This window comes from Aulonocara sp. 'chitande type north' Nkhata Bay, linkage group LG22 (assembly GCF_057382095.1).
Source record: "Aulonocara sp. 'chitande type north' Nkhata Bay isolate Kocher_YH1m ecotype deep benthic linkage group LG22, A_spYH_male_GT1.1, whole genome shotgun sequence".
NCBI lineage: Eukaryota > Metazoa > Chordata > Actinopteri > Cichliformes > Cichlidae > Aulonocara > Aulonocara sp. 'chitande type north' Nkhata Bay.
The window spans coordinates 34,811,372-34,826,512 of NC_141364.1; the positions used below are offsets into that span (position 1 = coordinate 34,811,372).

Below are 15,141 nucleotides of genomic sequence, written 5' to 3' on the forward strand. Positions count from 1 at the left end.
ATAAAATCTTTACTTAATGCAGTGCAGGATGGTTCTGGGTTTAAATGCGGAAGTGTGGAAGATAGACAGAGGACCTGTAGGAAACCAATGCAGGCAACCATAGAGAAAGACGCCACCACCCAGCAGGTTCAATCCCAGGCTTTCAAACCTTGGCAACAACAACACAGCCCCTTTCTAAAACTTGAATTTCAATTTAGTTGTACTTATACAGCTCCAAATCACAACAGCAGTTGCCTTAAGGCACTGAGAGATTAATATTGCAAAGTAGGGACCTACAATAATACAGAGAAAACAGAGAAAACAGAGAAAAACGAAATCATTGGATCTCCTTTGAGCCCTTTGGTGCTTTTAGCAGGAAGAAACCTCCAGCAGAACCAGGCTCAGGGAGGGGCGGGGCCATCTGCTCCAACCAGTTGGGGTCAGGGGACAGAGACGGGACAAGTTATCAATCAATATAATAATATTTTTTAATTATAATTAATAATAGTAGAATATTCATAATAAAACGAAGAATGGATCCTCCTTTAACTAAGGGAGGATTCAGGGTCACCTGATCCAGCCCTAACTATGCTTTAGCAAAAAGGAAAGTTTGGGCTATGCTCTAATGGGGTGATATGTTATTATAAAGCTATTAAGATGTTTGTTTGCTTGTTTGTGATTGAAAGGATTTTACATTTGGATTTAACAGGGAGCCAATCATGAGAAGCCAGTATGGGAGTAATATGTTATTTCTTATTTGTCGTGTTAAGGCCGTCATTTTCTCGATGGGTGTTAAAATCACCCACACCACTCGGACAGCCAGCAATTGAATATGACCGTGTCTGACATTGTTTGTTAAAGAAAAACAAAAAAGATAAATGCTCATATTTTATGAGCATAAACAACAACAAAAAATCAGTTAAATGTGAGGAGTGAAATGAAAATTAATCAGTAAGATACAAGGTAACAACATAAGTCTCTTATTCTGGGCAAACACATCAGGTGGACCTTGTCCTCCACCGACATTCTTCTTCGTCTTTTGGTGTGTTGTTCATTTTTCATATCGGCTTTGATGTTTCTTTTTTTACCGGATCCATAATCCATGCCTCGGGGAACTAACATTAACATAACTACCTTGTTAATGTCACAGTCCTGGGTCGGTCTTTGAGTTCATTTCTAGTATCTTGGCTTCTGTTCCTGTGCTCCGTGTTCCCTCTGTGTCCTCAGTCAGTCATGTCTCTATGTCTCAGTGTTAAGACAGCATTGTTGTGTATGTCTCTTGCGTTTCCTGTTTTACTTTGAAACTCCATGTCCTATGTCAGTGTATTCTGTTTTCCTCCCTGTCCTCATGTTTAATTAGGTTCAGCTGTGTCTCCCTCCTGTTGTGCATTTCCCTCGTTACCTTGTGTGTATTTATGCTCTGTGCTGTCCTCTGTCTCTTGTCGGTCTGTCTGCATTTATTCTTGCTTGCCTTTCTTGCTTGGCGATCGTGGCTCAAGAGTTGGGAGTTCGCCTTGTAATCGGAAGGTTGCCGGTTCGAGCCCCGGCTCGGACAGTCTCGGTCGTTGTGTCCTCGGGCAAGACACTTCACCCGTTGCCTACTGGTGGTGGTCAGAGGGCCCGGTGGCGCCAGTGTCCGGCAGCCTCGCCTCTGTCAGTGCACCCCAGGGTGGCTGTGGCTACAATGTAGCTGCCATCACCAGTGTGTGAATGTGTGTGTGGATGTAGTGTAAAGCGCTATACAAATACAGGCCATTTACCATTTAATTCTAGTTGTGCAGAGTGTCCCAACTTTTCATTGTGCACAGCCGTACTTACTTTTATTATTGTTTTTATTTCATTATATTTGTCATTTTTTAAATTGAGAATTTGTTTCATAATTGAGATTCACGGTTTTTAAGGTGCATTTTAATGTTGTTTAGTGTTAATGACAGAATAATTACATAAGCCAACGTATAACGTGTGTTTTATATATACAGTCTGTACATCAGGGGTGTCCAACTCCAGGCCTGGAGGGCCGGTGTCCTGCAGGTTTAGATGTGTTCTTGATCCAACACAATTTAAATGACCTCCTCAAAATGTCCTGAAGTTCTCCAGAGGCCTGGTAATGAACTAATCGTGTGATTCAGGCGTGTTGACCCAGGGTGAGATCTAAACCTCCCTCGAGGCCTGGAGTTGGTCACCCCTGCTGTAAAGGTCAACTGAGGCTGATTTAAATGTTCAGTTTTGACTTGATGGTATTTTGTCAATATGAACCAAAATCTCTGAGGAGTCTTTTCACCACCTCGTTGAATCTATGCCATAAAGAATTAAGACAGCTAGTAATAGGACAATAGTCAGTGTCTACCTGTTGTATTATGTTTATTTAATTAAATATTAATCACCCAATTGTTGTGTACCTTTGAGTCGTGATCCTGGAGTTTTCCAGAAAAGGGTCCCTTCACGGATAAGTCTCCTTCGGAGTAACTCTCCAGCTTTAAATATTCCTCCATCCCGTACTATGGCCTCAGCCCTTGGGTCAAGCTTGGCATGGATTTCCTGAAGCCGCTGCGTTTTCTCCAGATCGTCCATCTGCCGACAGGAAATTCAATCTTACATTTTCAGTTTGATTAAATCATCTGAATGAACCAGCGAGCTAATCTGAGTCGGCTAAAATGGATGTTACAAGGAGATTTGTAAGATCCGTTTCGAAACGGTGATGGAGGTGGAGGTGTGCTCTGAAGAGAAGAGGAATGAACATCACTTAGACAAAATAAATGTGTGTGAATTGGAGGGAGTCAGGCGGAAAGATGAACATACAAAGTCTAAGTGTTTAAAAATGAAGCTGAGTTTTACTGAGTTTTAGTAAAAGTAGAGGAATAGTAAGGTCTTATTACTAAATGTTATTCTATTGAAACTAATAAATACTACATATTATGACTGTATTACAGTGTAATACATTATAAGACAGAAAATACGATGAGATTTTTCAGTAGATAAAAAACAGAAGTAAATCAGTCTTAGAAATAAACAAAGATCTCGAGTATGAGCTAAAAGCACTTGTGTGGAAGTTTAGAGCCTGTCGAACAGGGCAGGCAATTGTTTGTCCTGTAAATGCTACAAATCCTCTCTCTGGTTAGTGAAACAAGTCGTCCACTTTACAGCTGAGGTAGGAGAACAAATGAATGCTGGGTTGTTAGCACAAGCTAAAAACTAGAGATCTAAAGACCTAATCTAAGCGTCATTTAGGAAGAATGAGTGTTTGCACTGACTTGTACTTGATGTCTGAATGTGTAAGATTTAGAAAAGAACATAAATTCTTTGTGAGTTTGCTGATATTTGAATATGAAGAGAATGAATGACGCACAGATTATTGCACAGGGAGCAAACACTTCAGTACCTGTTGGTCTATTGAACTAAGCAGTTCTCTGATCATCAGCAGAGCCTGGGCCACAGAGGAAGCTTCTTCTTCATCATCTGGATAAAATAGAAACAATCATCTGATTCATCTCTAATTTCAGTAAAACTGTGAAGTTTGAATTTCATCTTCTGACAATTTTTTCAAAAGAAAGAAAGAAATATGAATTTGCATATATGAGTTTTAATTTACTAAATCCAGCTCACAAAAGCTTCATGTACCAAATATATTACCCTGGGTGTTAAAGGGTTAGGTTTACAGTAAATAACAGAAAAATGGAGAAGAGGAAAAAGTTCCCATTGAAGCCTGGTTTTGCTTCGTTGTGTGGAACCATGAATGTTAGTTAAATGTGAAAACCAGCATTTTTTAATTTTCTAGTGACATTGTAGATCTGAGAAAAGAAGGAGGCAGATGACTGGGATGAGTCACCTGTTGTGTTGTCCAGAATGCGCTGAATAAGTGCAGGATACTTGAACATCCGCTGAGTCACCAATAAGATGCACTCTTGAACACCATGGCAACGTAGCAAGGGTCCTCGACTCACCTGCTGCTAAGAGACAGAAAGGAAACTTTAATTTTTCATCATTATTTAAAAGCGATCAGTTTGAATCATACACTCAGCAGAGCTGAAGTCAAAGGTATGACTTTTCTCCACGAAGTCATGGTTTCAACCAGCTTCCACGAGGGTGGCCTGAGGGCGCGACAATGTCTAGCTAGCCCTGTGCTAACTGTATCGACACTGTATCAACACTGTATTGACACTGTATCGACACTGTATCAACACTGTATCAACACTGTATCGACACTGTATCGACACTGTATCAACACTGTATCGACACTGTATCAACACTGTATCAACACTGTATCGACACTGTATCGACACTGTATCGACACTGTATCAACACTGTATCAACACTGTATCGACACTGTATCAACACTGTATCAACACTGTATCAACACTGTATCGACACTGTATCAACACTGTATCGACACTGTATCGACACTGTATCAACACTGTATCGACACTGTATCGACACTGTATCAACACTGTATCGACACTGTATCGACACTGTATCAACACTGTATCAACACTGTATCAACACTGTATCGACACTGTATCAACACTGTATCAACACTGTATCAACACTGTATCGACACTGTATCGACACTGTATCAACACTGTATCAACACTGTATCAACACTGTATCGACACTGTATCGACACTGTATCAACACTGTATCGACACTGTATGTGTGAGTGCATGATTGGCATTTGTCACAGAATAGCAGAATTGGCAGGTCCACCCTGGTATCCTGTGCTGTCCACACATAAGTGCAGGTTCACACTGAACACACGTGACATACGTAAGAGGACCCGGAGAAGTCGTGGGGAACACTCTGCTGCCCGGACAAGTTTAGTGGTGGGCCAGTGATGGTCGGGGTGGCCTGTCTGTGCTTCATCAGTACCTAAGATAAATGCACTGCCTGATAAAATGAACAGAACACTTGGAAAAAACATCAGATATCAATGGGGGGGAAAGAATTCGCACACGGGTCTCTACAGGCTGAGCAACGCCATCCTGACCGTCGTTAAGTATCAGTGGGAATTCCTCTGCCCCACTGTACCCTGCACTGGTGCAGTGGTTAACTGGGCTGCTCCTGGTGCACTTTATCTGGCGCAAATGTGCAGGCAGATGTAAAAGTAGATCCCCCAGGTCACCATCTGCCGTCTCATTAGGAGCATGTCCCAACATTGTCAGTCATACAAACTCCTGAGTACCGTTAGTAAAATGGGAGAGCCTGCTGCGCCATTCTTTAAATTCAGCCGTCTGTAGGTTCATAATTTCATTTCATTCCATCAAACAATGAGGCATCCTTTCCTTCCTAACTCATTACCATCTGTACCAGTATCAGTATCCAGCATGAATGTTTTCCCCATTAAGATCTGATGTGTTTTCCAAGTGTTCTTTTAATTTTAGGGGGCAGTGAATTTATCTTAGGCACCGATGAAGCATTTCCTCCACTCTTCAATTGAAGCTGCGTTTTCTTTTTCTTGAACGTGTCCTCTTGTTCTGAAACAGCATTTTTGCCCTTTTTTAACCAATTATAGCAGCGACATCTGGTTCCTTATGTCTTTCAGACATGCTCATTCAAACCCTTTAGCTCTCCTCCGACATGATCAACATCTTTAGTCTATGCTTAGTAAAATTAAAATGCCTTTAGTATGAAACATTGTAGGTGCCAAGTAAGCCAGTTATTTACTTATGCTTATTGTTGCTTTATTGTTCATATTTATTATGCTGCTGCGTCGTCAACAGCAGCACCAACAACAACTGGTAACAAGCCCTCGCGGTCACACGAGGCTGCTGATGCTGGAAACAGCTGTGGAGGAGTGCAGCAGGAAGGCCAGCAGTCCCAACAACAATATGAGGAAGAGAGGGAGGAAGGTGAAATAATAATTAGGAAGTATAATTGGAACAAGTCTTGGTAGGTCGGTACGGTCGTTAACATATACATATGTCCATGCATGTGTCTCCTACCCGTATGAAGAACTGGAACTTCTTGTCTTTAGCGAGCAGCTCCTTGTATAATTTGACAGCCTTTAAGTGTCGGCTACAGAACTCAGCATAAGTCTTCTGCATGTCATCTGCAGACTGGCCTGAGAACTGGCAGAAGAACACAAACAAGTCACGTTACTGTGGATATGAGTCAGTAAGGGGAAGTCAGCAGAATCACAAACCTGCTCTACTAGAATATCCCCCAGCTGATGAATGGTGTAATTGTGGTTGGATCCAGGTTGCAGGCTGTTCTTGCGCCGCAGGAGAAGTTGTGCCAGAAACTGGGAATGTATCTTGATGAGCTGGTCCAGGCAGGGAAACATAGCATGCACAGTGCTGGGCTCTAACTGAAGCTCCTCCAGCATGCCCTGTCGAAACACCCTCTCCATGATCTGCAGTGTCTGCATGTGGTGCAGCTCTGTATGGATCAGCTCTAAGAGACACACACACGTATAACAAAGGTGAGATGAGATGCATACGACATTTTTAAATGACAACCATTGCATATTTCTAAACGGTGACATACTGATTTGTTTTCTATGTGTGTCCATATGCAAACACATGTATAACGTTTAGCAATAGACTGAACGTCTGCATATGAGGCAGAAATGATGAAAAATAGATCATGTTTTTGTCACCATAGATGACATCCTGCCTCTTGATAACATTTTTGCGATGTGTCTGTAAGTAACTGCTATCCACAGCCATGCTCCACGAGTCAGCCTTAAAGTCCTGGCCCTCAAGCTCGATCTCCTCCAGGACTGAGGTGTAGTACAGTTCTCCTAAAGAGGAAAAGAAGATCAGTATGAAAGACTGCAGACTCACAGATTATTGTTTATTTTACTATTGTTATATGAGAGATTATTGTAGACTGAAGACAAAAGTTTGAACAGACGACTTGAGCTTTCTCCTGAAGGTTTGAAGATTCAACGACCTCTTCATGAAATGTGTCACGTTTCACTTCTACTGCTGTACAGTTGTATTCCACTACATTCAGGAAGAATGTTTATGAGGATCTTATTACCAATCAGAGCATGCACCAAACGGTTAATGGACTGGTTCTCATGTGGCACTTTTCTACTCTACCCGAGCACTCAAAGCACTTTATACAACCAGGGTCATTCAGCCATTTATACAAGCACTTATTTTTTTATATGACAGTGCTTCCTGTCTAGCATTCACGCACATTCATACTCTGATGGATGCAACTTGGGGTCAGTATCCTGCCCAAGGATATTCGGCCCATTAAACCACCTGTGGACACCTGCTCCACCTCCTGAGCTGCAGCCACCCCCAACTACTAGTAGTTAAGCAATTATCTATTAAAGTTAAGCACCAAACATGCATTCATGTTGACAAGCTTGCTTAAATTCTGGAAACATGCATTCATTTGTCACAATGTTACAATAAGAAGGTGTGCAGGCGTGGACAGAACGTTCTGTCCACCTTATTAATCCATAAACTATCAGACAGATTATTGGAACTTGTACTCTTTGCAGTCTCCCATTCAGCCCTTACTTTCTATGTGGAAAATAGTCACAAGGAATTTCTTTTTTAAATACCTACATTCTCCAGGTACACCTGTTCAACTGCTCATTTATGCACATATCTAATCAGCAGCATCAGTTCTCTGGGTGGAAATGGACTTCATGAACTGTTCTGGTTTGTTTTCTACTACAGTCCAGTGCATTATGATGTTGCTGGAAGAATGACCAGTCTTTGGCCTGCAGACTTGTGAGTATATAACATGCATGTATAATTAACTGACTGTGAACACATGGAGCTGTCTAAGATTTTGTGCTGCTTGGATGTTTGCGATACCGTCATCATTGAGCGACTCCATCGACATCGTTCTGTTTCTGAAGCTGAGGGAGTCTGTCGACTGGGAGAGAATTCTGCGTAGTCCCAGGGGAGCATCATCATTCAGCGACCTGCAGCACACACATGCATGCAGGTATTATTGGTGCCTAACTATTGTGCATGAGATAAATGTAGCGGCAAACAAACTGGAGAACCAAACAGAGCCAAATGTTAAAATAATAAGAGGCACCTTGAACAGTGGTGTTTAATGCATAGAGATTTCACTGGCTGCACACCAACTCATACATTTTGGAGTTGGGAATGTTGGTGTTTTGATTGACAGACATACTGAAACTGACAGTTTCCAACTAAGTTTGTGGGTTAACTGAAAATTTCCTCGTGTATATATATTAGCGTGGAGCCGTATAAATTGCCAGCACAAACTCAACAAATCAGTGTCAATCCCAGACACAGTGGATGAGCTCTTTGGTTTCGAACAAACATGGAGTGGAGGGTTTGTAATAGATTATCTTTTTTGAAGGTTTTCTGCTCTTTTTGGGTGTATGTGTCACAGAAAAAGAGCAACAAGGCTGCACTGTTTGCACGACTTCACGGGGGCCATGTGTGCCTCCTGTAACCCCCACCGGTCTCTGTGTCCAGTTTGCATGTCTTAGTCTGGGTCTCGGGCCTTCACAGTTTTTCCTTCCTACTGTCGCTAAGTGCTTGTTGGGGTTTTCTCAGTATTGTGGGGTCTTGCAACATAAAGTGCCTTGAGGCGGCTGCTGTTGTGATTTTGTATCATATAAATAAACTGAACTGAGCTGAATTCAAATCAGGTGGAGCAGAGTAAATTTTGCAATCTGAGATATTATCACACCGTCCCTGTGAGCATTTACAAAACCTGTATACATCTTTATCATTGCCAGTGACTGTAGCATGAAGATGGATAATCTTCATCATCATCTGTCTGTCAGCCACAGTCTGTTCTGTGCCTCACTCATCAAAAACATTGACATGTTGGGGGAAAGCAAGCATGAATACTCGTGGTTGCAGTTCAAAATCATCTTGAATTAGCTTCATGACCTTTCCTGTCCCACCATGTGACAGTGAGTGACCACGGTTAAGGTCACATACTGTGTTTTTAAAAGATCATTTCCTGTCCTGCTTTTTATGCATTCTTGGTGTTCGCTGAACATTCGACAAAGCAAATCCAAACTAGTGGATGTGACTGGTTTCTGTCCTTAATCCAGCAAACCAGCGTGCACTGATGACCTCAGGTAGCTTTAACCAAACAACAGAGCAACACTAATATTCGCTCTGTGTTTATGACCCACCCTACGATGTTGTTGGTGGAGACACTCTTGGACAGGGATAGGTGAGAGCGGCCACGGCGTGATCTGAGCAGAGATTGTCGGAAGCTTTCAGAGGGGTAAATAGCTGAAGTTGGACGTTCTCGCATTCCTTGAGCTGAGAGGAGAAAATAGTTGTATTATAAAGAGAATTGGCTGAAGAAAGGGAAAAATATTCCAACATGTTAGCAAGCTAAAAAGGATTTTAATGATGACGGAGGAACATACTGATAAAGAGATAGATAGGAGGGAGGAAGGAAAGAAGACAGGACGAGAGTGAGGCAGAATATGCAGTTCATTTCTTAGATTTGTTCCATTGTTCTTACTTTTTGCACGCAGTGGAACATTGTTCTTCATCAGGGCCGTCTTCTGTTGCTGAAAGGACAAAAACTACAATTACAGGAGCACAAAAATGAAACAAAGAGAGTTTTTAGGTCAGTTTAGCTACCAGAATAAATTCACCATTCATTATATTTAATGTTGATTGAGAACTCAAAAGCAAACTGTTAGGAATAAATAAAAGGAACTAAAACAACCTTTTATTGACAGTGACATTCAAGGTTATTATTGTTAACGAAAACTAACGAAATAACAAAAACTAGAAGTGAAAAAACATTTTTCACTCTTTTCACCTCTTTTAACGGAAATAAAAATAAAAACAAGACTTTGCAAAAAACGGAAAACTAACTAAAACTGTAATGAGCGTTCACAAAACTAACTAAAATTAACTGGATTTATAGCGAAAATGTGTTTAGTTTTCAATAGCGTCGGGTGAAAGTGAAGTGTAGTTTCCAGGTTTTTTCTTGCTGTGTCTCATTGTGCCAGCAGGGGGCAGTACGTTAGTCGAGTCGTCTGTGTCGCTGCTCCGTCCACGCGCAGAATCACGTCAGCAAAAGTCGGGAGAAATCGCCAGAGTCCAATTTCATATTACTCTGAATATGATTGCGTTTTAGATAAAGCAAGTGTCTTGTAGTGGAAAGAGACAAATTATGCGGAACATTTCTAAAGGGAACCTTTGAAAAGCTCACACAAGAAGGCTAACCTAGCTTAGCTTGAGAAGGTAAGGGAGCACGCCCAAGCCTCATCCCCAGAAACAGAAGCTAACCCGTGTGATGCATCCCGAGACAACTCCACAAAAACCATTAATGCAGTGCTTCCAACAGCGAGCCGATGGCTGCTGGTTGGTCCGTTCGCAGGAACATCACAAGCGAGAGGAAGCGTTGGTGAATATGTTTATTGAGACTGGGATATCTACACAACTTTTTGCCTTCAAAAAGTTTAGCAATTCACCCGGAGCTGCAAGAGGTAATAGTCTCATTGGGGCCAAGATATATATCTTATAGTTGCCTGCTATCAATGGTTGTTCATCTGCCCTCATTTATTTATTTATTCCCATAGGTGGGGATGTGAGTTGTCTGTCTCTGCGTGTTAGCCCTGCGACAGACTGGCGACCTGTCCAGGGTGCAGGGTATGGTAGCTGGAAGAGCAACATACCCAAGGATAAGCAGAAGAGCATGACTGATATGATGAAACTGGGATGTTGTTACACTTCATTGTTGCAAACACGACGAAAACTATAACTGAAACTAAGGGTTTAAAAAAAATAAAAACTAAACTAGCAAACAAAAGGTAAAAACTAATAAAACCTGATACAAAATTGAAAATCTGAAGTCAAAACTAAATAAAAATAAAAACTAATGAAAACTGCAAAACTATTAAAACCCTGGTGACATTGTAATCCAATAGGCTGTTCATGAGGGAACGCTGTAACGCTAGGAAATGACTCTGCGCTTGGAACTACAGGAACCACAGAAACACTAACAGTACAAGAACAGAAAGACTATGACACAAACAGGAAACAGCAGGAGACACAGCTGGAACTATTGGGAACTATTCAGAATAGAAATACGTTTAGATCAGTAAGTATCTGGACAGCACAGACACTGAAGTGCAGACTTTCAGTGTTACATGTAAACGTCAGCAGCACTACGTCCACAGTTTGACAAAAACGATTCGTAGTCTTGATGAACTGTTACAGGCTGTGATTCATAACTTCTGATTAACCAAAGACCATCGTTCTAAAAAGTGATCTGATACCTTCAAATACAAAAGGAGTACAAAACTCTTCCATTGCTTGGATTCACTAGTGCAGCGTCTGTTGGTTTGACTATAACATCACTGTTTTACTTGGTAACTGTAGCTCTAAATCTGTGACATGTCTGTGAGATCAGTCAATTAAACAGCATTTAGCTAATCTTAGTCAATGCTTGAAGCTCTTTTGCACAAGAGCTCTCAGCCACACTGACCCATTCACACACACAGCCACTCAGTGATGGATACAACAGGACACTCTGGACACTGCCAGTGCTTAGGAAACAAGAAGAAAATGAGATGACCATGCATCTGAACAAGCTCAGCCTCACCCAGACCAGACGGATGAAGACCACGTGTTCAAACTGATACACAGAGACTCTTTGCAGAAACTGTGATTAGTAGTGATGTCTGTGTCTTACCCTCTGTTTCATTTTGGCACAGTTTGGCAAAGTATCTCGACATCGGTTGTGGATAGTGGCACTGCATGCTGGAGTAAATGAAGACACAAGAGGCAAAGTAAACAGTGAGGAACATAAAACATGCAGTTAAATCAACACATTCATAGACACAGATCTTTCACTATAATCACATCAACAACCAAAATAATCTCTTTAGTCACGATTTTCACTGCCAAAAACCTGCAAGCCAGCAGTTTTCAAACGTAACCTGGGAGGCTCCTCTTCTTCATTTATCCAGAACCTATTCAGTGCTTATTTTACCTACATTTTTAAAACAGCAAGAGGGCAAAGGAACCCACTGGTTAAACCAACAATTGTGATGTAAAACACATCAGTCCTCAGTGGGCAAAACAGTGGCGCTGTGTAAATGTACGGGTATGGACGGGAATGAAAGTAAGAAACAGCTGACAGAAAGTCGTATGCACTGATGACAACTTGTTTGGCTCACAGTTTAGATTAAAACATACTTCACTTAACAACAGTATTTTTCACACATGATAAGCTGTGAGCGATAGTTTATTATGGCATATACTGTGCATGAGGGCACACAGCCTGCAGCCAGCCAGTAGCTCTGATCCAAACACTGATACTTGAGAGTGGACTGAGCTGTCATCGTCACACTGTGATAAAAACAAATAGCAAAAACTCCTATTGTTGTATTTTGACAGGTTATTTAATTTGGTGATTGAAGCTGTTCACTGACTGCTCTTTATTTCTTCAGTCATCCAATCATAATAAAGATTCTCCCATCAGCATTACTGTGACTGCTGATGTAGTCAGGATGCGGTCGGCCGCCCCCCCCGAGCTTGGGTGTGCTGGGCGTTTCTTCCTGTTTTAAAGGGAGTTTTCCTCCCCGCTGTTTTCAAAGTGCTTGCTCATAAAAGGACATGTGATTGTCGGGTTTTCTCTGTTGCTTCTCTGTTTCCTGTGACTAAAGTGAAGACTGACTGAAAATAAGAGTGGAACCAGGTCTCTTCATCTTTGACCATAAATAGTTTTTTTTAGTTTAATTTAAGAATTAAATATTAATGTAATGGCCTTAAAATACCCCTCCTGTCTCCCTCCTTTTAAAGTCTAATTCAGTTAATAAAAAGGGACCAAATACTAAAAAACCAAGAGAGAGGTGACGCATAACTCAGTGCACATCCTGTGTTTTTAGACATAGAGAGAACTTTGTTCTGAGGTTTGTGTCTCTGGCTTTATCGTCATACTATCGTCATACTACACATCGTCATACTACACTATATAAAGCATAATGATGAGACAGTGGTGGAATAACTAGAGTGTTACTTACTAGGGCAGCAGAGAGCCTCCTTTGCAGTGATGCTCTTGTTGCATGCTGAGCAGAGTGTGGTTCCTGACACTGTCAGAGATGTAAAAAGGTGACCATTGGGCTTGAGCACCACACTCTCCCTTGCAGCTTTCTCTTGCTCCCTCATGCGCTCTCGCTCTTTATTCTGAAAATGAAACAGAATGTAAAAAACGTGTAGTATGAAATACTTATTCACATACATTTACTGAGAGACAGTAGAGCTTATGCACTGAATCTGCTGCTTAACATCTGTGAAATTAGTTCTGCTTATTTACATCATAGCATGAGTCTAAAGACAGATTGGGATGAAAGAGGAGCAATTTAAGCAGAATTATTACTAAACTACATGTTCAGTTAACTTGGCCATAAACAAATGCAATGTTGTAATATCTTCCATAAAGCCAGAACATCTGACTATTCATCACTGATTGATGTAAATAAGAACAGCCCGAGATTTCTCTGCAGCTCTGTAGCCAGGCTGACAAACAGTCAGAGTTCTGTTGAGCCAACCATCCCTTTAACGTTAACTAGTAATGATCACAACCATCACCATGTATGTGATATACTTCCAGTGTTCTGACAAACCATCCTACTTTGGCAAAATGTCCTACCATAACTAGTTTATGCACATTTCTGCTGTCACAGAGTAATTCCAGCACAAATTTAAGTAGGCATGACGGTTTGCCACTTAACTTTGCCCATCAGAGTATGCTTGTAGCACATAGTTATGAAGCCAGGACGGTTAGCATGAAACCGTACTATCTACAGCGAGAGTTTCCACACGTCATTATGATAGCTGTGCATGCCCCGCCCTCTGCTAACGCTGCAGCAGCCTGTGAGGTCCTGCACACTGTAACCAGCAGACTCCAAACACAGCACCAGGCATACAGCTCATCACCTCTCCCTCCCCTGGTTCATCTCCAGCCTGTGTATAATCAGGGGTACACATAAGTGGTCCGCAGGTGCACATTCGCTGTCAAAATAAAAGACGAGCACCAGATAAGAAGTTGCAACCTGTGTTTGCGTCCATATAAAAGGCAGTGTTTTTGTCCACTAGAGTGGGATTTTCACGGCACATTCTGCACCACATCTCTGTGCGACCATCATTTGTTTGAAGCCAGCTCACCTCCTGCAACCACTTTTCTGAGAATACGCGCTTCTTTTGTAGTTCGGACTCCTTCTGCTATTCTTTGGAGGTGGAGGAACACCAAAGTAACTGCTTAAAGGAGCTTCTTGACATCTTTAAGAGTTCTAAACAAATGTCTGTCCTCCTCCAGAAAATCTTATATGCGCAAACGCGCGTTGCAACTTCTTTGCGTCGCATCTTTTATTTTGACAGCGAATGCGCACCTGCGGACCACTTATGTGCAGCCCTGTGTATAAACCTCTACTACAGAGAACCAGTTGTGAAACGCACAGTTAAAAAATGGTCGGCAGAGACTGAAGAGGCCCTGAGGGACTGTTTCCATTCTACTGTGTGGGACAACCTCTGCAGCCCCCTGGAGGATGACCTCAACAGCATCACAGAGTGCATTACAGATTACATGAACTTCTGTGTGGACAACACCGTACCCATCATGAAGGTACGGTGTTTTTCTAACAAGCCATGGATAAATCCTGAAATAAAGCCTCTCCTCAGGGAGAAGAAGAGAGTCTTTAGATCTGGAGACAAACAGGAGCTGAGAGCTGTCCAGAAGAAGCTGAAATGGAAGATAAGGCAAGGGAAGGAAAACTACAGGAGGAAGGTGGAAGAGCAGCTGCAACAGGACAACATCAGAGGGGTTTGGAACAGCCTGGAGACAATCTCAGGACAAAAACCAACCCCCCAGGCTGCAGGAGACTTGGGGTGGGTGAATGACCTAAATAAATATTTGAATAGGTTTGATCAACCACCCACCCCTCCCCCAGCATCGTCCCCCCTGCTGCAATCTCCCTCATCTTTAGGGCCTGCCTGTCCTTCATCTCAGGACTTCACACCTCTCAGCTCCCAGCCATCACACACACCCCGGCTTCTGTGGACTCCAACATACCCCCCCCCCCCCACGAAATCCTCTCTTTCTATCTCTGCACTTCAAGCGAGGAACGAGCTTCGCATGATCAAGGTGCAGAAGGCTGCAGGTCCAGATGGCGTCAGCTCCAGGTTCCTGAGATGCTGCGCAGATGAACTGTGTGGCATCCCAGGTTATCAGTTCAAC

At 42.2% G+C, this 15,141-nt stretch overlaps 1 protein-coding gene across 4 annotated transcripts in view; it reads right to left on the reverse strand.

The window, feature by feature from the left end:
* The window catches only part of arhgef2a (Rho guanine nucleotide exchange factor (GEF) 2a), a 37,740-nt gene that overhangs the window by 14,859 nt on the left and 7,740 nt on the right, over nucleotides 1-15,141 (reverse strand). For 3 of the 4 annotated variants that reach the window (XM_086281154.1, XM_086281151.1, XM_086281153.1), the window contains exons 2-12: nucleotides 12,929-13,091; nucleotides 11,596-11,663; nucleotides 9,409-9,457; nucleotides 9,068-9,200; nucleotides 7,755-7,864; nucleotides 6,572-6,715; nucleotides 6,116-6,366; nucleotides 5,916-6,041; nucleotides 3,806-3,926; nucleotides 3,359-3,435; nucleotides 2,379-2,550 (exon numbers count right to left, since the gene is read on the reverse strand). In XM_086281154.1, the coding sequence (XP_086137280.1) occupies nucleotides 2,379-2,550; nucleotides 3,359-3,435; nucleotides 3,806-3,926; nucleotides 5,916-6,041; nucleotides 6,116-6,366; nucleotides 6,572-6,715; nucleotides 7,755-7,864; nucleotides 9,068-9,200; nucleotides 9,409-9,457; nucleotides 11,596-11,663; nucleotides 12,929-13,073 (1,396 nt within the window). In that variant the 5' untranslated portion in view covers nucleotides 13,074-13,091. The remainder of the gene's footprint in view (nucleotides 1-2,378; nucleotides 2,551-3,358; nucleotides 3,436-3,805; nucleotides 3,927-5,915; nucleotides 6,042-6,115; nucleotides 6,367-6,571; nucleotides 6,716-7,754; nucleotides 7,865-9,067; nucleotides 9,201-9,408; nucleotides 9,458-11,595; nucleotides 11,664-12,928; nucleotides 13,092-15,141) is intronic. The other variant, XM_086281152.1, reaches the window with a different exon arrangement.